At 48.8% G+C, this 20,124-nt stretch overlaps 2 protein-coding genes across 4 annotated transcripts in view; both read right to left on the bottom strand.

Moving 5' to 3' along the window:
• Positions 1-10,989: 10,989 nt before the first annotated feature.
• On the bottom strand, positions 10,990-11,840 carry LOC149524077 (uncharacterized). The gene is made up of 2 exons (XM_089779796.1): positions 11,391-11,840; positions 10,990-11,124 (listed from the first exon to the last, which is right to left on the bottom strand). Exons 1-2 carry the CDS (start codon positions 11,838-11,840, stop codon positions 11,089-11,091), a joined length of 486 nt encoding a protein of 161 aa, XP_089635922.1. The 3' UTR covers positions 10,990-11,088.
• A 7,828-nt stretch (positions 11,841-19,668) lies between these two features.
• CYP20A1 (cytochrome P450 family 20 subfamily A member 1) overlaps positions 19,669-20,124 on the bottom strand; it is a 36,191-nt gene continuing 35,735 nt past the window's right edge. For all 3 annotated transcript variants that reach the window (XM_075933794.2, XM_075933793.2, XM_075933795.2), the window contains exon 13: positions 19,669-19,991. In XM_075933794.2, coding sequence (XP_075789909.1) covers positions 19,841-19,991 — 151 coding nt within the window. In that variant the 3' untranslated portion in view covers positions 19,669-19,840. The remainder of the gene's footprint in view (positions 19,992-20,124) is intronic.

The raw sequence follows: 20,124 nt of genomic DNA, 5'->3' as shown, positions 1-20,124 counted from the left end.
TGATCAGAGAGGGTGTGCGGCCCCTACTGGATGAAGGAGGTAACCTAGTTACAGATGATGTGGGGAAAGCTGAAGTACTCAATGCTTTCTTTGCCTCTGTATTCATGGACAAGGTTGGCTCCTGGACTTCTGCGCTAAGTGACGCAAGATGGGATGAAGATGGACAGCCCATGGTGGGTAAAGAACAGATTAGGAACTATTTAGAAAAGCTAAACGTACATAAATCCATGGGCCCAGATTTAATACATCCGAGGGTACTGAGGGATTTGGCAAATGTCATTGCGGAGCCTTTGGCTATTATCTTTGAAAAGTCGTGGAGATAGGGAGAAATCCCGGATGATTGGAAAAAGGCAAATGTAGTGCCCATCTTCAAAAAAGGGAAGCAGGATGATCCAGGGAACTATAGGCCGGTCAGTCTTACCTCGGTTCCTAGAAAAATCATGGAAGGGATCCTTAAGGAATCCATATTGAGGCACTTGGATGAGAGGAAAGTGATTAGGAATAGTCAGCATGGATTCACAAAGGGCAAGTCATGCCTGACCAATCTGATTAGCTTCTATGATGAGGTAACTGGCTTGGTGGACATGGGAAAGTCAGTGGATGTGATATACCTTTACTTTAGCAAGGCTTTTGATATGGTCTCCCACAATATTCTTGCCAGCAAGTTAAGGGAATGTGGATTGAATAAATGGATGGTAAGATGGATAGAAAGATGGCTAGAAGAAAGCCCAGCGGGTAGTGATCAACGGCTCGATGTCAGGATGGCGGTCGGTTTCTAGCGGAGTGCCCCAAGGTTCAGTTCTAGAACCGGTTTTGTTCAATATCTTTATTAATGACCTGGATGAGGGGATGGATTGCACCCTTAGCAAGTTTGGAGATGACACTAAGCTAGGGAGAGAGGTAGTTACGCTTGAGGACAGAGATACAGAGTGACTTAGACAAATTGGAGGATTCGGCCACAAGAAATCTGATGAGGTTCAACAAGGACAAGTGCAGAGTCCTGCCCTTGGGACGGAAGAATCCCAAGCATAGTTACAGGATGAGGACCACCAGCTAAGTAGTAGTTCTGCAAAAAAGGACCTGGGGGTTACAGTGGATGAGAAGCTGGATACGAGTCAACAGTGTGCCCTTGTAGCAAAGAAGGCTAATGGCATATTAGGGTGCATTAGGAGGAGCATTGCCAGCAGATCCAGAGATGTCATTATTCCCCTTTATTCGGATCTGGTGAGGCCACATCTGGAGTATTGTGTCCAGTTCTGGGCCCCCCACTACAAAAAGGATGTGGACACATTGGAGAGGGTCCAGCGGAGGGCAACCAAAATGATTAGTAGGCTGGAGCATATGACTTATGAGGAAAGGCTGAGGGATTTGGGTATGTTTAGTCTGCAGAAGTGAAGAATAAGGGGGGATTTGATAGCAGCCTTCAACTTCCTGAAGGGAGGTTCCAAAGAGGATGGAGAAAGGCTGTTCTCAGTAGTGACAGATGGCAGAACAAGGAGCAATGGTCTCAAGTTGTGGTGGGAGTGGTTCAGATTGGATATTAGGAAAAGCTATTTCACTAGGAGGGTGGTGAAGCACTGGAGTGGGTTACCTAGGGAAGTAGTGGAGTCTCCATCCCTAGAGGTGTTTAAGTCTCGGCTTGACAAAGCCCTGGCTGGGTTGATTTAGTTGGAATTGGTCCTGCCTAGAGCAAGGGGCTGGACTTGATGGCCTTCTGAGGACTCTTCCAGTTCTATGATTCTGTGATTCTATGATTCTATGACTTGTGCTAGTTAACTTTCCAGGACACACAATGGTCTATTTGTGCAGTCATCACTGTCATCTCTTGCATAAACTAACATCAGTTTTGTTGCTCCCTGTTGCTTCATCTGCACAAAGGTTTTTAGACTGTGATGGATGAAAACAGGACAACAATCTTGCAAAGCATGAAAGAAAAATTTGCCAGCAGTTTTGTAACATTATGTATAATCTTTCTCCGCTGCCTGCAAGAAGGTGGCAAGCAGGCAGTAGCAAATTTGCCCAAAGTTTTCTTTGCTGGAATGGAAATCTTATTTGTGGAAAGCTTAGATCTACATAAGAATGCTAATAAATGCTGCAACAAGTCAACAGCTTCTCCAGTGGCTTTGCAGAGATAATCCAGTTACAGCTGTCTGATGGGCTGACTGTTTTGGATCTGTAGGACACTAGGTTCAATCACTAGCAACCCAAGGATTGATTGATCTACCTCAATCAGCCTTTGACAAGTCTAGGTTCTGAAACCTACTGAGCAGGAATTGATGTTGCTGCCTTGCTGTTCCTTTGCTAGCCTAGAATGGCTGTCTCACCCAGTGTTCCATCATAATACAGTTTTCACAGTCACTGTGCAGCATGAGGGCTGGCAGGCCTAAATTGTCTTCAAGGATTAGATGTAATAACAAAGATATACGTAATCAGTCATGTCTGAACAAACTACACCAGCACATTATTTAATGTCACAGCCAAGGAATTGCAAACCCAGGGTGTGCAGTGCATTGTAATATTAGTTTATTGAAAAAAAAGCATCGGTATCTGGCTCGAGCAACCAGCCATAAAAGAATCACAACAGTGGCAAGAGACTGTGTCCTAGAGCTGTATAAAGTAGTATTTTGTAACTATGCACCATGACTGTTGCCTTTGTTACCAGCACAGATGGACTAATTGAAGCGGGAGGGGGGGCTGGAAGGCCGTCATTTTGGCCAGCATCCCCATGCTGAGGCAGTATCAAGTCAACCTGGACCCTGACAGGCGTTTGTCCAATGCGTCCTTAGAAAGATGTAAGAAAATCCCCATAATGGGAGAATAAAACATCAGTTGGAGGTGAACTCAGCTAGTGTTAAATTGGTGTCACTCTGTCACCGAGCTGTGGGGAGCCACCGGGCCCTGCACCCCCAGCCAGATGCAACTCTCAGCCAGCAGATAGAACAGGCGTATGAGTTCGCAGGGACACAGTGTAGAACAGACTTGTTAGCCAAGGAACCATAAGCAGCCAGTATAATCCATCCTTGGGAGAGGGGGGCTCAGAGCCAAGCCTCCCCCCCCACTTCCCAAGCCAGTGAGACTCACTCATGTGTCCAGCACCCCATCCCTGCCCGCCACCAGCCTTGCCTCCAGCCTTTGTCCAGCTTCTCAGGCAAAAGGTGTCACCTGGACATTTAAAAAAAGGAATAAGGGATCTTCTGGAAAAGGCTTTATTTTCCAAAAGATCCCCGTCTAGACTGGCGCTTTTCTCCGGCAAAGCTCCGAGCTGGAAAAAAGCGGCAGCCATGTTTATGCAAATGAAGCGGAGGGGATTTAAATCCCCACTTCATTTGCAATTGCAATGTGTCTAATTTGCATCCCTTTTACGGAAAAGGGATGCAGTCTAGACACAGCCACCATGTACAGGCAGAAATAGCCTCTGCCATCAGGGACATGCTGCCATACAGGGAATGGGCATACAGCTCCCTACACAGCAATTTGGGTGTGGACATTTTGGTCACTTACCCAAAAAAAAGTGTCTTGTTTTTTTTTTGATGCTGTGTCAGAGGTCTAACTATAGCAGCCTGGTCACCAAAGCTGCAACAGCATAGAACAAGTCTGCAGTATTCACTGGACGCAATCAAGCACTTTCTGTTGAGGGTGGGGATTATTGACATCTGGGTGGTAGTTATTGAGCTAATGAGACAATTGGCTCAGTAACTAGGAGCTTATCTATATACATGCTTGCAAACATTGCTTGAGTCCTTAACTACAGTAGGGATTTTTTTTGGGAGAGAGGAAGAAGAAAGGAATTCAAAGGCAAATGTGCATGCTTCATTTAAATGATGGGGCTCAGGGCAGGGATTGGGGGTGCAGGAGTCAGGGCTGGGAGGTGTGGCATAGCTTAGGGCAGGGGGTAGGAGGTGCCAAAGTCAGGGCACTGGGTGGAGGGGCAGGAGGTGGGACTGAGGGCAGGTGATTGGGAGGTCTGAGGAGCTCAGGGCAAGTCTCAGGGCAGAAGATAGGAGGTGCAGAACTCAGGGCAGAGGACTAGGAAGTCAGGGAGGCTTATCAGGGCTGCCTATGGTGGTGAAGATGGTGCTCCACTTGGGAGGGGGCAGGGCTGCACTCCCTGGCTGGTAGCTCTGCCCGGGGTGAGGAGGAGGAGAGGGGAAGCAGCTCCATGCAAAGGGGCTGGGGCTGCACTCCCTGGCAAGCCCCAGCCTCCAGCTGGTCTGTGGGTGGCAGGGCTCCAGAGGCAGCCCTGGCCTGCAGCTCTCCCCCTCAAATTGGTCGGGGGGCTGGGCCACCATTCCTGGCCTCTCCGCTGGGGAATGAGGGTGTCTCCTTGGGGTGGGGAGGCAGTTTCCCAGCCTCTCCTGGGGAACATCTCCTCTGGAGGAGGGCCAGGCTGTGGTCCTAGGGGCTGGAGGGGGATTCCCCCCATCTGGCAGTGTTTGGGGCAGGAGGGCCACTTGATCTAATGGCTGGCAACATGAAGTCCAGTCCCCAGCTTGACACGCTCTTGCTGGTGCAGCTGTTCCCCAGTGGTCACTTGTAGTATGTCTGTCCGCTGTGCTCTCTGTGCTTTTTTGCTGTCCCTCCAATCAGCCTCCATGGTCTGGAAAACATTCCCATTCCAGACATGTTTTCCTGGCACAGCCAAAGCCTGACCTTGCTTTAAGTTATAAGAGGAAGCCGCATACTAAATTTGGTTACTAGCTCTGATCATTTAGAAGAAGTTCTTGAACAGAGATGCAAACTCTCTCAAATATATTGTAGATATGTATTAGTTGGGAGGCCCAGGAAGCAGGAAGGCTCTGTCTATCTTTACTATGTTCTGGGTTTGCTCAGGTACTGAAGAGTAAATGTACCTGGAGGAAAAAAGGGGAACAGCCTGAGTGCTAGCTCTAAGTATGGTGATCAGTTGTACCCTTGCTGCAGTGACTGAGTCATTATTGACTTGGAAATGACAGTTGGAAATGCCTTTTTGTGGCCACACTAGAAATTAGGCAGAAGAGGAGCTGGATCTCTCATCTCTGGGTGTCTGAAAGCAGCGACCCCCTTGGATCTCTCCCATGGGGGAGACAGAGCAGAGAAAGTGTGGTACTGCTGTTAAGAAATTGATCTCTGAGGCTTCACTTGAGAAGCTTCAGCTCCCCAAGTAGCCAGGGCACTCATATACTATGTCAAGTGGGGATGATGTGCCCTGAAATGCTGCTGCTGCTGTCAGAAGATCTTTTGCATTGATTGATTCACAGGAGGTGCTTGGAGATTCCAAGGCCTGATGGGATCAGTATGATGAGCTATGGGCCACTAAACTTCCTCTAACACAATTCCTCAAGCATATCTCATAGAAAAGCAGCTAATCTTGATTTAAAGATGGTCAGTGATAGAGACTCCTCCATGAAGTTCGGTAAACTGTTCCCATAATTGATTACCCTTACTGTCAAAAATGTACACCTTATTTCCAGTTTTCTAGCTTCAACTGCCAGTCATTTGGCTCATGCCACTCAGGGCTCTGACCAGGACCAACATTTTGTCTGTCATCTCCTTCTTTGCTCTTTGAATCTGAAGTCCCTAGTTTCTCTGAGCCAATTTCTGGGGTCAGTTCCATGAGTGGAGAGGCTCTCTCAGTTGGTATCTAGCACTGACTATATAAGAATTAGTTATTCTGGGGCTACGTCTACATTGGTATGATCTTGCGCAAATACTCTTTAATGCAAGAGTTCTTGTGTTAAAGTATTTGCGCAAGACAGTGTCTACACTGGCATGTGCTTTTGCGCAAGAGCATCCGTGCCAGTGTAGATGCCCTCTTGCGCAAGAAAGCTCAGATGGCCATTTTTGCCATAGGGCTTTCTTGTGGAAGAAATTAATGTTGCATGTCTACACTGGCCTCTTGCACAAGAACAGTTGTGCAAGAGGGCTTATTCCTGAGAGGGAGCATCATAGTTCTTGCACTAGAAGCCCTGATTTCACACATTAGAACGTCAGTGTTCTTGCGCAAGAACTCCCCACCAGTGTAGACAGGCAGCATGTTTTTGCGCAAAAGCAGCCGCTTTGGCGCAAGATCACGCCAATGTAGACACAGCTGGGATGTATACAGGTGGAACACTGCAAAAATTGGCCATGTAGCTTTTTAATGGCAAGCACTGGCCCTTGCTAAAGAACCTCCAGCACCAGGGAAATGACCAAGTGCTTTTATCAGCCATTTAACCAAATGCCTAGGACAAGGATGGATACTTCTGTCCTGGTGGAAACAATGTTTTTTCTTTACAACAGTGTTAATAGCAGGCTGATAGTACTTTTATCTTATGGGCTGGCTTCCCAGGAAGAAAATGCCCTGAAAAGTAGAAAAACTGCTTTTTTCATTCCAAAACCTTTCACGGAGATGCAAATGCGTTTTGAATGCTAAAATTCACAGATTTAAAAATATATATCTTGAGGCAACATTGCCATGACAACTCTTCTCTCTCTCCCCCCCCCCCCCCCAATATGTAGAGCATTTTATCTTTTCCTGGTGATGCCTCTTATTCCTCTTCTCTCCCTCCCCCAGCCTTGAAATCCTGGCACTTCTGCCCAAGATATGTCATGTAGCATCTGCCTAATTGAAAAGTGATCATGAAGTATTCTAACAGAGACAGCGGCCAAGGAGGTGCTCATCTGCAGGGATCCACCTTGCACCCCATTCATTTAATAGCTCTACTCAGGCCAAATGGAGGTCAGCAAGAACTGTTAGTATAGCTGCAGTGGTATCACTTTCTAGCGGCTGAAAGCTTAACCAGTAACAATGGAGATTTGCCTTTAACTCAGACATTAAAAGCTGTTGCTTTCAGTTTCAGACCTCCCCATCTGAGAGAGGAAATTGGGGCACAGCTCTGTTTCCCCAAACTGCTTTCAAAATGTGCTCTAATTGGCTCCCTTTGCACCAGTTCCATATGAAGAGCTGGATATAGAATGAATCCAAATGTCTAATGTACTTCTAGTGCACTAATCAGGCTGCTGGTAATATACACTAGCATCTAATTCCAGTTAGTTTGTTCTGCAGTAACAATAAAAGCTTTGGAAAGAGCCAAATAAGGTGATGGTCAAAGGTGAGATTCTAGTTATTGCCTAGCATCAGTGCACATATTCTTCTATATGTTTGTAGACATTGCAATACAGTGAAGAAGTGCCCAATAATATATTTTCCAGTTTGCATAGAAACCACTGGGGTTCAATTTATTCAACACAGCATAAATGGGGAGTCTAAGTTTATCAGGGTGTTTTAATAGATGAATCATACATCCAAATAAAGATCTTTCAGAAAGCAAGTCAGCTGGCCCTGAAAGTTATTTCCACTGTAGGATTCAAAGTTAAATATATAGCATTCAGCCTAAAGATGGATGCTAAAAATCAGCTATTTCTCAAACTTCAGGTAATAGGCTATGCATATCTCTGTTTCTAGGCACCTGGATTATATGCAGGGCAATAAGAACCATGAGTTAACACCATTTAATGGCTATTTGGAGGTCAGGCTGAAATAGGATGGTTGGCCTAGTTGACAAGTGCCTGTATCCCAAAACTACCACCGGAATAGCACTTCTTTCCCCCCTTTGCAGTCTTTGCTAAAGACAATGGCCATGGTGCTGCAATAAGAATAAAAGAGCAGCCCACTGCAGCTACTCAGAGCCCCCAGAAGCTGCTGGGTTCTCACTGCAGGAGCCTAAATAAGCATGAAGACAGATTTACTGCTCACTCCTACCTGCAGATTACTTCTATGCTAAAATACCATACAGCAACAGAAAATAACCTTGGTGTCAAGTTTTTGAACCATCCGACAGGACTTAAGAGAATTATAGTTTTGCTATCAAATACAGCAGAACCTCAGCTGCAAACTGACCAGTCACTTTCACAACTCATTTGGAACTGGGAGTTTGCAATAAGGCCACAGTGGAGCCAAAAAAGAGCAAATACAGCACAGTATTGTGTTCAATGTAAAACTACTTTTAAAAAAGGTAAAGCAGTCTTTTTACTCTGCATATTACTGTTTCAAAGCTGTATTAAGTCAATGTTCAGTTATTAACTTTTGAAATCTCAGTCGTAACAAACCACTTCCACTCCTGAGGTGTTCATAACTTTGAGGTTTTTCTGCAGAAGCCCATAGGTCAGTTTAAAAAAAGCGATGGAGGTATTTTCTCTACCACTCTATTGATTTTGTCTCTATAGGCCTTTTCCATCAGGGTTATATTGCTACCACATGAGCTGACCCTGTTCTGGGATTAGAGGAGCTTTTTGTCTGAATGTTTTGTCAAAGGTGCTAAAATGGCAAACCATAAAAAAAATAAAATAAAAACACAAACCACACACACCAGCCAACAAAAAACACACACTGGAGAAAAAAAGAATGGCCTGCTGGAAATGACAAAAATGGATTTTTTAGCTTTTAATATGGAAATATCCTACTCGTAAGGGTGCAAATAGTAGAAACCTTTGAACACCTGCCTGGAAATTCAAATATTGTAAAATAAGTCATTCTGTTAAGACAGGTAAAAGTTACACTGGGGCTGATGACTTGTGAACTGAATCTGAAGACTCATCCAATATGAAACGATAGCTCTAAGCAATAAAGACCGGATGCTTACATTGTTTAGCAAATAATTCAGTCACAATTTGAATATCACTCAAAGAAGTGCCACAATATGAATGTAACTGTGCTAGATGCATGTGTGCTGGGCATGTATCACTTTATTTCTTCCCATTCTATCAGCACTTAGCACATTTCCAAACTAATGGGGCAGGGAATTTTAATATGCTGGCACTGACCACTAGCGCAAATACACGCTAGTTCTCAGATGTTAGTTTCCTCCACAATACTGGGGCAGGTTCTTTTCCCACTTATAATTTTACACTAGTTGTATTGTTTGTATTCCAGGAACATGGCCGACAGAGGCCACATCCGCACCCAGGAACAGGTGTGGATGAAGATCAAAGGGTTGCGGCAGACCTATGCCAGGGCCAGAGAGGGCATCTCCCGAGCAGGGGCAGACGCAGACAGCTGCCCCTACTTTGATGCCTTGGACCTCATCCTGGGGGGCGGGACAGTTCTTTCCCCCCAGGTAGTCATCAGCTACGGGGCAGAGCCGGCCGATGTCCTTGCTGAGGGCCCTGATGATGGCACGGAGGGGGAGGAGGAGGGTTAGGAGCCAGAGGCAGCCAGGATCACCACCCAGCTGAGCCAGGACCCCCAAGCTGTCCCTGCGGACTTGTCCCAGAAGTCATCCGAGGCTGGGGACGGGACATCATGTGAGTGCCAGTGCTGTCCCCTTATGCAGGCTGGTGGGGTGGGGGACCCAGGACTGCACACCTGGGCTTTGCTGGCCACGGATCACTCAGCAACCTGTGAACATGCGAGCATGTGTTGTGCCACTCTTGGGCACATGGCCCCAGCTGGCTGCCACACAGGGGCCTTGGCCTGTTAGCCACAAGGGTGTGTGGAGAGAGATGACATGGTCCTGATCCCACGGTGCGACACGGCAAGATGACCTCCCTCCACAAGCCTATACAAGGAGGCAGGGAACATCCCCTCCCCTCCGAAATACACACAGGGGCATGGGCACAGTCTTGGGGCAGCTCCACTCCCGGGGATAGCAGGGCCCCCTGGACATCCCGGACGTGGCCTGTGTTCGTGCACATCGGCTCTGATGGCAAGGAGAACTGTCGTCCTCTACTTGCAGAGCAGGGCTGGGCTTCAGGGACTGTCCCCTCAGGGATGTCTGACCAGTTGTCCTTGTTCTCCACAGCCGGACCAGCTGTGAGTGGAGGGAGCACCGCACCACCCAGGATATCCTCCTGCACCCGAGGGCTCCCACCTATCCAATGGACGAATACCAGCGGCAGCACCTGGGAGCCCTGCGAGTCCTAAACCCATCCTCGACCACTGGGTCAAAGAAGACCTGCAGCTCCAGCGGGAGAGGTGGCAGGAGTAGCTTGCCCAGTGCCATGCCATCTGTGCCCATCTGCAGACCCTGATGCAGAGCATGCTGCCACTCCAGCCTCTGCTGCCTCCCCAGCGATCGGCTCCTCCTTCCACTCTCTCCTCCCGTCCTGCTTCTCCCTCCACACCCCACCGGGGACACCGAGGCCCCCGTAGTGCTGGGAGCCGGCGGTCCTGGCACTGCTCTGACCCTGAGTTTCTCTTCCACCTTCTAGCTCCCTCCCCTCTCCCGCTTTCTTTCCCCAGTCTCACCAGAGTTTCATTTCCCACCCAGTTTGGTTCAATAAACAGAGTTCAGTTTGTTAAAAAAAAAACCCTGTCTTTATTTTCCATGAGAAACCGGGGGAAGGGAGGGGTAAGTGGAAGGACGAGTGAGACAAGCCCCCAGTGGGGTGGACCAGAGAGCACTGTTACTGGTTCTCCAGGTAGAAGGTCTCCTGCAGGGCCTCCCAGATGTGGACAGCCCAATGGGCCTCCCAGAGAGCAGCCATGTGGGGCTGCACGTATAGGCTGGCCAAGTGCTCAGCCTCTGCCTCCGAGCCTGGCAGGAAGGCCTCCTCCTTCCGCTCACACACACTGTGCAGCACACAGCACGCTGCCACCATGTGCGGAATATTCTGCTCTGAGAGGTCCAGGCGGGTGAGGAGGCATCTAAAACGGGCCTTCACCCGCCCGAAGGCACCCTCGACCACGATGCGGGCCCTGCTGAGCCTGGCATCAAATGCCTGTCGTGAAGGATTGAGGTGTCCAGTGTAGGGCTTCATCAGCCAGAGCTGTAGGTGATAGGCCGCGTCCCCCATCAGGCAGTCAGGCATGTCCACATCTCCGACCATGATGTGGTGGCTGGGAAAGAAAGTCCCGGTGTGCAGCTTCTGGCACACAGAAGAGTTGCGGCACACCCATGCGTCATGTGCTTTGCTCGACCAGTCAACATTAATGTCCACAAAGTGGCTCCAGTGGTCAGTCACGGGCTGCAGGATCACTGAGAAGTATCTCTTCTGGTTGATGTACATGATAGCCTGGTGGTCTGGGGCACGGATAGGGATGTGTCCCCTGTCGATAACCCCCCTGCAGTTGGGGAAGACCAGGGTGCCAAACCCCTCGATGATGGCATCAACATCTGCCAGTCGGATGATTCAGCGGAGCAAGATGGTGTTGATCACCCTGACCACCTGCAGAAGGACACACAAAGCCCAATAATCACAGGGGCAGCAGGGTGCCTGAGAGTTCCCCTGCCCCCCCCCCCCCATCCCATGCTCCCCCATGCACCAGGAGCAGCCCCCAGCAATCCTGGCCATTGCAGGCAGGCCTTTGTGCGGCTGGGATGAACAAATTCCCAGGGAGGGGACTTATACCACCTCCACCCTGACCTTCCCGTAGGGCAGCCCATTCCCTCCTTCCACCCCCCTCATGGGATAGTCAACCGAGATTGCCATACCTGAATAAGCACAGCCCCGAGGGTGGATCTCTCCATGGATCGGTAGCTATCTGGTGTGGAGAGCTTCCAGAGGGCAATGGCAACACACTTGTGGAGGGGAATGGTGGGCTTCATATGTGTGTCCCATTGCCTCAGAGCAGGGGCGAACCACTCGCAGAGCTCCAGGAAGGAGTTCTTCATCCTGAAGTTCTGGATCCATTGTTGGTTTCCCCAGAGTTCCAGGACTATGTGGTCCCACCATTCGGTGCTGGTGTCCAGACGCCAGATGTGGTTGGGCATGCTGGCACCCAGATGCTGCAGCTGCTCTTTCACATACCCCAGGAGGGTCTGGAAGAAGGCCTGGGGGTTGAGTTGCTGCAGCTCCTGTGAGGCAGCCTGCAGAAAGTGCTGCCAGACTTGCAGCAATATGTCCAAGAGCAACAGAGTATGCAGGGGCAGCTCTGGCTCCATGTTGGAGAGTGCTGTGGTGTCCTGAGTGAGAGCAATCAGAGAACAAATGTTTTGCTGTCCCTCAGCAAGGTAGGCAAGCAGGCAGGGAAACCTGAGAACCGGCTGTCCGGGGGGGGGGGGGGGGGGGGAGGGAGAGGAGGGACGGGCCCTTTAAGCACGAGCCTCGGATAGCCTCAGGCAGCAGCCACACAAGGTTATTCCTGACCTGATGCCCTGCCAGAACTGGTTCCGACCAGCCTTTAATGCGATTCAGCATCCAATCAGTATGGACGCGCTATTTCAAAATGCATTTTGTGTGTAGACGCGTTATTTCAAAATAATGCTGTAGTGTAGACATACCCCGTATGAGGTGAATAAGTTAGGACTTGAATGGAGAGTACAAGTGTGCACCTTATCCCCATCCAGGGAACTTGGAATAGAATGAGCTGAACAGAAAAGTGATGCTTTTGGACAATTATTTTTGTAAGTGCTTCCCTTTATGTCTGAATCACCATTTTTATTGTGTGACAGTAATAAAGCACCTTGTGACCTTTGTAGTGATACTTAACCTCAGACAGGTTCTTAACATATACTTTATTCTTGGACTGGCAGAATAGCACTACCTTCCATTTTAGCTCCTCCACACACTAGGGATAATTTAAAATAAAATGTGCATACCTATTCTTCCAAGTAAGTTAGAAGTATCTGCAACCTTGGGCAAAATGGAGTTTCACGTAAGCAGTCAAGCAAGGCTTAAGATGCATTGCTATGTGGGACAGGAGCAACCTTCAATTACGTGGCAGCTTTTGTGTAATTAATGGAGCTTTTGTGCAATTCATTATGAAATTATCATCAGTTAAGGGCAGAAGTACACACAGTGATAGTTCTTGTTTAACCCAGAAAAAGACAGTAAAAGACAGTATCTCTTGCCATCCCATCCACCACCATGTATTCGTGGGACCAGGGACCATTCTGAAGTTTTGAATCACATCCACTCCACAAAAGTAGAGCTGATACTTTCAACCTAAAGGCAGGAGTTTCTGTTTAGATTTCAACTGAAGGCAGCATCCAATCAGAACCACTAGGGCACTGTTTAGGCTGGCAGTGAGCAACAAGAAAGAAACAAAAAGACAAATTTAAGAGAAATGTTTCCTAATCTGGAGGTGCCAAAGGATCATAATGTAGCTCAGGCCTGGGCAAAATATAGCTCACGGGCTGGATCTGGCCCTCGGACACTGCAGTGAGTCCCAGGCAGGCTCCCCGCTTGTCTCACTCCATCCGCATGCTGCTCAGAAAAGCAGCTGTGGGGCAGTTTCACTTTAAAAACTGTGAGCCCAAAGGGGAAGCTTTAGGAAGCTGCCTCCTGCACAATCCGAGTGGCTGGCTTCTGGCCAGAAACTGGCCAATGGGAGCTGCCTGATTCAATAATAGGGGCTTGTAGTTATTCACAAAGCACATGGCTGCAGGAAGGCTGATTCAGGAACAGGCTGCTGGCTGGTAAGTCTCCTGACCAGAGCCTGCAACTGGCACACCAGCTGCTCACTTCCCCAACTCTCTGCCCCCGCTACTGCACATACCCAAATCCTCTGCCCTCCTGCTGAATCCATACCCTCTCCCAAATCCAGCACCCCAATTCCCTGCCCTGATCACAGTCCCCTCCTGCCCTAGGTCACAATCCAACCCCCTGCATCCCAAAGTCTAGTGCCCCAGGTCACAACTGCCTCCTTCACCCAAACTCGCTCCCTTCTGCACCCAACCTCCGTCCCAGACCCCGCACCTTGTCCATTAATATCATGGAAGAGTGAGGCCCTCAATTACTTTCCAAATTCTTAGAGTGGCCCCCCATCAAAAATTATTGCTTACCCCTGATATAGCTGAATAAAGCTGCAGCTGCCTAGATTTATCTCAGCATGTGAAACACACTTGTCCGACCTCAAGAGTAAAAGGCAGCTCCTTGGAAACTTCTCCCCATCTGCTGTGGCTCTTAAAATGGCTAGCTGAAAGAGCAGCTCACATATTGGTGGCTGCAGGCCGAAGTTGCAGCCTGCCAGCTCAAGCTTCTCTATCCACCTCCAGATGAGCACTGCCAGCCCCACTTTGAGAGAGGGAATGGAGACCAGAGCCATCAGAACTAGATTTAGGGGCAGGGAGCGCGGCGGTGAAAGCACGTATAAAAGAGTAAAAAGAAAAAGGGAGGGGCAGGGAGAGAAAATGGACAATAAAAGGAGAGAGGACATCAGATGTGTCAGGATACAGGCAAGGGGGCATGAGAGGGAGGGGAGTGCACAAACAGGCTGTACTTAGTGCTAACTTGGCTAGCAATAGTTGGGAGGAGGAAAAGGAATCTTTAAAAGGTTTTTTAGTTGTTAATTATAATATTAACCAAAGGACCTATAAAATCAGCACTCTCCATTCCCCCCATTTGTTCTGTTAGCTTCACAGTGACTTAATGCTGAGAAAGGAAGAAGTTACTGACTGTGCAATAACGATGGTTCTTTGAGATGTGTCCCTGTGTGTGCTTCACTCAGGTGTCGGTGTGTCCTCGTGTCAGCAATTGGACGTTTTTAGCTTAGCAGCACTATCCCGTGCCACGCATGTACAGCAGCCATCTCGCACTGTTTTCATCCGCTAGCTGTGCACGTGATGCGAGTCTCCCTCTGTTCCTTTTCTACTGGAAATCCTACAGCGGACTGCAAAGTAGAAGAGAGAATGGGAGGGTAGTTTCAAGTTGTTGGCTGGAGGAGAAGAGGATGACGGAAACACCACTTCGTCGAGGGAGGACGAAGATTGCTGTAGCGGAGACTATCTGAATCTGTAAGAGGTAGGTCATCATCATCATCCTCTGCAGGAGCAGTCTGAGTTGTGGCTGACGGTGAGGGTGGAGGATGAGTTGGAGAAGACTGAGCATTCGGTGGAGGTGTGCATTGGAGAAGCCACAGGTGGCCGACGAGCTTGATGTCGATGAAGTGGTCAAGAATGATATTGGCTACCGAGGTTGTTATTGTTGAGGTGGATACAGCCATGGGTGATGGATTGAACTAAGGGTATTGAGGATGGTGGTCCATGCCTACATGAGCGCCAAGAGCTGACTGAACCCGTTGGTGACGAGTGCTGGGACAAAAAGTGGCTCCCCTGTTCGGTGCCTGGTCTGGTACCCAGAGATGACAACGTGGGGGAAAATGAGATCTTTCCAGAGGAAAACCGGTGTGAACTAGGAGGGGTGCAGGAGTGTTCTGTCCATCAGCACCAGTGATGGAGATATTCAGTGCGGGACTCTGGTTTGTGAGGTCTGGGCTTCGGCACTTGCATTGCTGAGGAATGCTTAAGTGCCACTAAGTGCCAAGATACTGCTGGTTGCAGTGTTGTTGTGTCCTTCGACACTAGTAGAGGCGGCATCTTTGTGAGTGCCGGTGTTGTCGGTGCCAGAGCAGTACCCTTTCTTTTCTGTTCCAGCTTGGCAACTTTCATTGGTGCCATCTTTCGTTTATGCGCCATTCTGGATGTTGATGGCACTGGGGAGTGTGTGGCATGCAATGCTGACAGCATGGCTGGCAAGGAGCGTGCCAAAGAGGACTGGGATTTATGCGAATCTTGTATAAGCGATGAATTTGCCCTTTTTCTTACATGTTCCAAGGGGGCAGTTGTCTTGCTCTGGCAGAAATCTCTCCAACCGCCAGAAGCCAAGTTTTTAAGCCTCATCTGGTCTTTCCTGGCCCTGGTGGTCATGCTTTGACAATGTAGGCATTTCTGCATCACATGTGCTTCGCCTAGGCACTTTATATACAACATGCCCATCTGAGGCAGGCACTGTCTCTCTGCAGGAATTCAATTTTTTAAAGCCAGAGGAGCTTGGCATAATGTTGACCTAGGACGAAGAACTTGGAGTTGTGAATAAGAGAGATGGGGAAAAAACCCGGGGAGTAACTTTTTCTAAAAAGAAACACTTACTACTAAACACTAAACAGATTAAATTTGTCCTATCTTTTCTCAGCTGAGGAGAGCACTGCTGAAAACTCCATCTTCTGCCAAGGACAGTACAAAAGGAACTGAGGGAGACTTGCACTGCATGCGCAGCTAACAAACAAAAACAGTGTGAGATAACTGCTGTGCAAGCATCACGTAGGAAGGCATTGGTAGGCTAAAAATCTCTGATTGCCAGCATGAGGACACCTAACTGGAACACCCACAGAAATACAACTTGAAGGAGAAAGATATTCAGCAATCATTCCTGATGCTGACCTCAAAATCTACTGGCTAGAGCATCCCTGACTTTTGATTTTTTTTTAAACTGCCACTTCTGTTTTAGTACAACTATTTCCCCTCCCCTCCAGTCAGCAATGGTATTATTGGATTCTGATGTGAAAACACAAAACATTGTTGCAATCACTGGCTGTGTCTAGACTCCATCCCTTTTCCATAAAAGGGATGCAAATTAGACACAGCGCAATTGCAAATGAAGCGGGGATTTAAATCCCCCCCGCTTCATTAGCATAAACATGGCTGCTGCTTTTTTCCGGCTCAGAGCTTTGCCGGAAAAAAGCACCAGTCTAGACACGGATCTTTCGGAAAATAAAGCCTTGTCCGAAAGATCCCTTATCCCTCATTTGAAGATGAGTGCTACTAGACTATATGTTGTTTTTCAGTTTTTTCTGTTACACACTAACTCAGCCACCCCTCTGAAGATTTTCTATTTCAAATGTAACACCCCTAGAGCAGTGGTTCCTACACTTTTCAGCATCACGCCCCCTTTTTGATTTTTGACCTCCCTCCCCCAAAATAGCAGCAAAACTTGTTGAGCAAAACAACAACAACAAAAAAGGGAACTGACTGGGGCAGCAAAACTCGGGGGGGGGGGGTCTGGGTCGCCTCACACACCCCCTGGAATTTCTTCACCCCCTCCCCCACCCCAACGAGGCATACCCCTCAGTTTGGGAACCCATGCCCTAGAGCAGAGGTCTCCAACCTTTTTACACCCAAGATCACTTTTTAAATGACAGACCAAGCCAAGATCTACAGCCTCGCCCCTTCCTTGAAGCCCCACACTCTCTATTCTCCTTTCCATCACTTGCTATCCCCAATCCTTATACTGCTGCTTTTTTTTTTAATTCTTCCATAGGAAGAGGTTTTTCCAACATTGGCCTGTCCAGACTGGACCAAATGTCAGGAAAAAAAAACCCTTCTTTTGGAAGCCCCCTTATTCCTTGTGGAAAGAGGAATATAGGGGTGACCGAAAGAGCCTGTTTGCTCTTCCACTAAAAAAGTGGAAGAACAAACGCAACCCTGGATGCAGAAGAGTTTTTCTGGGCTATCTCCAGAATCCTGAAAAACTCCTGCAGTCTAGCTGGACCCTCGCTGTGTTGAGACAGGATGTGTAGTCTCTGGGGTGGGAATGAGGGATTTGGGTGTGGGAAGGGGTGAGAGGTGCAAGCTCTGGGAGGAAATCTGGATGCAGGAGGAGGTGGAGAAGGGGACACTGGCTCGGGGAGGGAGCTCCAGGCCGGTCAGTGTTGAGGTACTAAGCAAGCCACAGGCTTGTGGATGTGAGAGTGCAGGAATTTGGCTTGGGGTATGTGAGGGGCTCAGGGCAGGGGGTTCCAATGTTTGATAGGCTCAGATCTAGGGTCTGGGGAAGGGGGAGTGCAGGAGTGGTTGTGGCCAGATGGGGGCTTGGCCCCAATTGGGGGTTTGTTGGCCAGGCTTCATTTTTAAATAAAATACTATGTCAAACACAAAAAGTTTCTGCATTGTCTTTATTTATGAGAATGGCAGGGAACCTGTCTTGAGTCAGGGGTCACTGACCCATAGAAAAGTCATTTGGGAGCAGGGGACACAGTACTGGGGAGGGGTGCTAGTGGGTTCTGGGGCAGGGAACAGGGTGCCAGTGGGGGTAGGGGAGAGGGGGCAGGGTGCCAGGACAGGTTTCTGTAGCAGGGGACAGGGTGCTGGGGGGACAGGTTTCTGTAGCAGGGGACAGGGTGCTGGGGGGACAGGTTTCTGTAGTAGGAGACAGGGTTGCCAGAAGGCACTGGTTTCTGCAGGGGGGGCAGGGTGCCAGGGACAAGTTTCTGCGGGGGGGGCAGGTTTCTGCAGCGGGGTCTGGGGGGCATGGGAGAGGGAACAGGGGGCCAGGAGGGCGGGGGACAAGTTTGGGGCAGAGGAGAGGGAACAAGGTTGGGGGCAGGGAGTTCCCTATACCAGCCACGGAGGGAAGCCTCCGTCCTGCACTCCGTCCGGACTGACCGCAGGGCAGCCGGGCTGGAGTGAAGAAAAGCGGCTGCTCGGCCAGGTGGCCATGGTGCTCAGCCAGGGTGCCACCAAGCTCCATGTGGGCAGGCGCAGAGGGGAAGCCCCCCGATCAGCTGGAGCGCAGTTCAGCCTCCTCTGGGCTGAACGCCACAGCCAGCTGGACAGGCAGCTTCTCTGCGCCAGCCCACGTGGAGTGTGGTGCACCCTGGCTGAGAGCCATGGCCAGCTGGACGGGCAGCTGCTTCTCTTCCCTCCAGCCCGGCTGTCCTGCGCTCAGCCCAGGGAGGCTGCGCCTAGCTCCAGCTGTGAAAGCCACAGTCAGCTGGCTGGGGTATTTCAGCCCTTCCGGCCTCCCAGCTCCCACCATTCCTTGCAGCTACTCACCTGTGTTGTTGCTCAGTGAGTAGCTGCTCCTCAAATGAGGAAATCTAATGTAAATGTACTGTGCAGGCTCAGGAGTGACTCTTAGAGCCCCTGAGATCGACCGGTAGCTCACTATCTACTGGTTGGTGACCATGGGGTTAGAGTAACACCCACAGAATAGCTAGCCAGCATGTCTGGGAAAGGCTAGTCAGGATAATTGGCTCATTAGAAAACATTCAAAGAACAATAAAGCATGGGAGACACCCAACTACACGGAATGGACTTTCCTGCAGCCCTTCAATCTGGAGTGTGGGCCATGGCCGCCGTGTAAAAGGGACTGAGTCATGAATGGACAGGTGACTCTCTCAAGGGATAAATTCCACATTGGGACATACGTTTGCTCTGCAAGAACAATTGAATTCCCTCCACATGGGCAAAGGTATAAAGAGAGCCCTAGGTTTCTCTATTTGTCTTTATTTCAACTTCTCATGGACTGATGACATACCCTAACAGAGGAAGTGTTCCAGAGACCTGTTTTAAGACAGCAGATTATTCTCTGCTACAAGCCTAGCCTCTGTACCCTTCCCTCCAGTGTTTCTTCACCCCTCCCTTTTCCTTCCTTGTAGTTTATCTTAACTAAAACCATCTAAAAAAGTGCACCATGCAACTAACATGCTATTTTCTCCCATCACACTCTGCTGAGATATTCTACCTCTTTCCCCATCCTGTGGGAATCTTGTCTATTGAGATTGTAAGCTTCATGGCGCAGAGGCCAGCAGAAGACTGTGTCTGCACAGTGAAGCACAAAGAAGCCCCATTCTTGGTTGGTCCTGAAGTACTACCCTGATAAACGTGGCTAATAGCACCAGTCAATTCTATTGCAAATCCTCCCATGCCAGCAGGCTTACACAGCGAGGGATCTAATGGATATGTGTAATTCCCATCTCATTTTGTTATCCACCCAGACTGATCAAGACTGCAGTGATACAGATATAGCTCACAGGAAAGGCACACACTAGTTAGAACAAAAATATAGAGAGAGAAGGGCTCTCAATGTTCATGACTCTTGAGCCTTGTCAATATCTGATTAAGAAAAAATTTCTACCTAGTATTAAAGGGCTCTCTGAGGCATCCATCTTTAAGCTACTGCCAAACATTGGTCTCTTCAATACAGTTCTTATGAGTAAAACTTCCTTGAACATAAAATGGCTAGAGGTCAAAATAACTTACCCAAAAGGCATAAGAATTAAATCTACTTTAATATGACAATTTTTGTTAGAAAAAATACCAAGAACATTGGGTTAAGAACATGGGAGGTAATGAATCTGTGATCGTAAACCCGGATGCAGAAGGGTTCCTTTCTTAGGTTCTCTCTCTCTCTCTCTCTCTCTCACACTCCTTGCTTTGTTCACTCAGCTTCTCTTGGATACAGTGATCCATGCTTCTTCCTTTGGCGAGGTTACCAGCTCATATTTAGTCTCCATGACCTGCCCTTTCACAGGATGCAGAGATACTTTCCTTACCAACACACTCAGCAGCACTGTAGCCACCATATAGGCAAATCTAAGGGGAAAGAGTAATAAAAAATATGAGATAAATTCTAGAGTCACTGCTGATAGTCTGCTAGGGCTGGTGTTCAATGCTTGACAAATTTATCAGCAACATGCTGTTCCTTCCTACCCCTGCGTCCACACAC

This window comes from Pelodiscus sinensis, chromosome 7, assembly GCF_052426305.1.
Source record: "Pelodiscus sinensis isolate ZL-2025 chromosome 7, ASM5242630v1, whole genome shotgun sequence".
NCBI lineage: Eukaryota > Metazoa > Chordata > Testudines > Trionychidae > Pelodiscus > Pelodiscus sinensis.
This window is presented reverse-complemented; position numbering and strand designations above follow the sequence as displayed.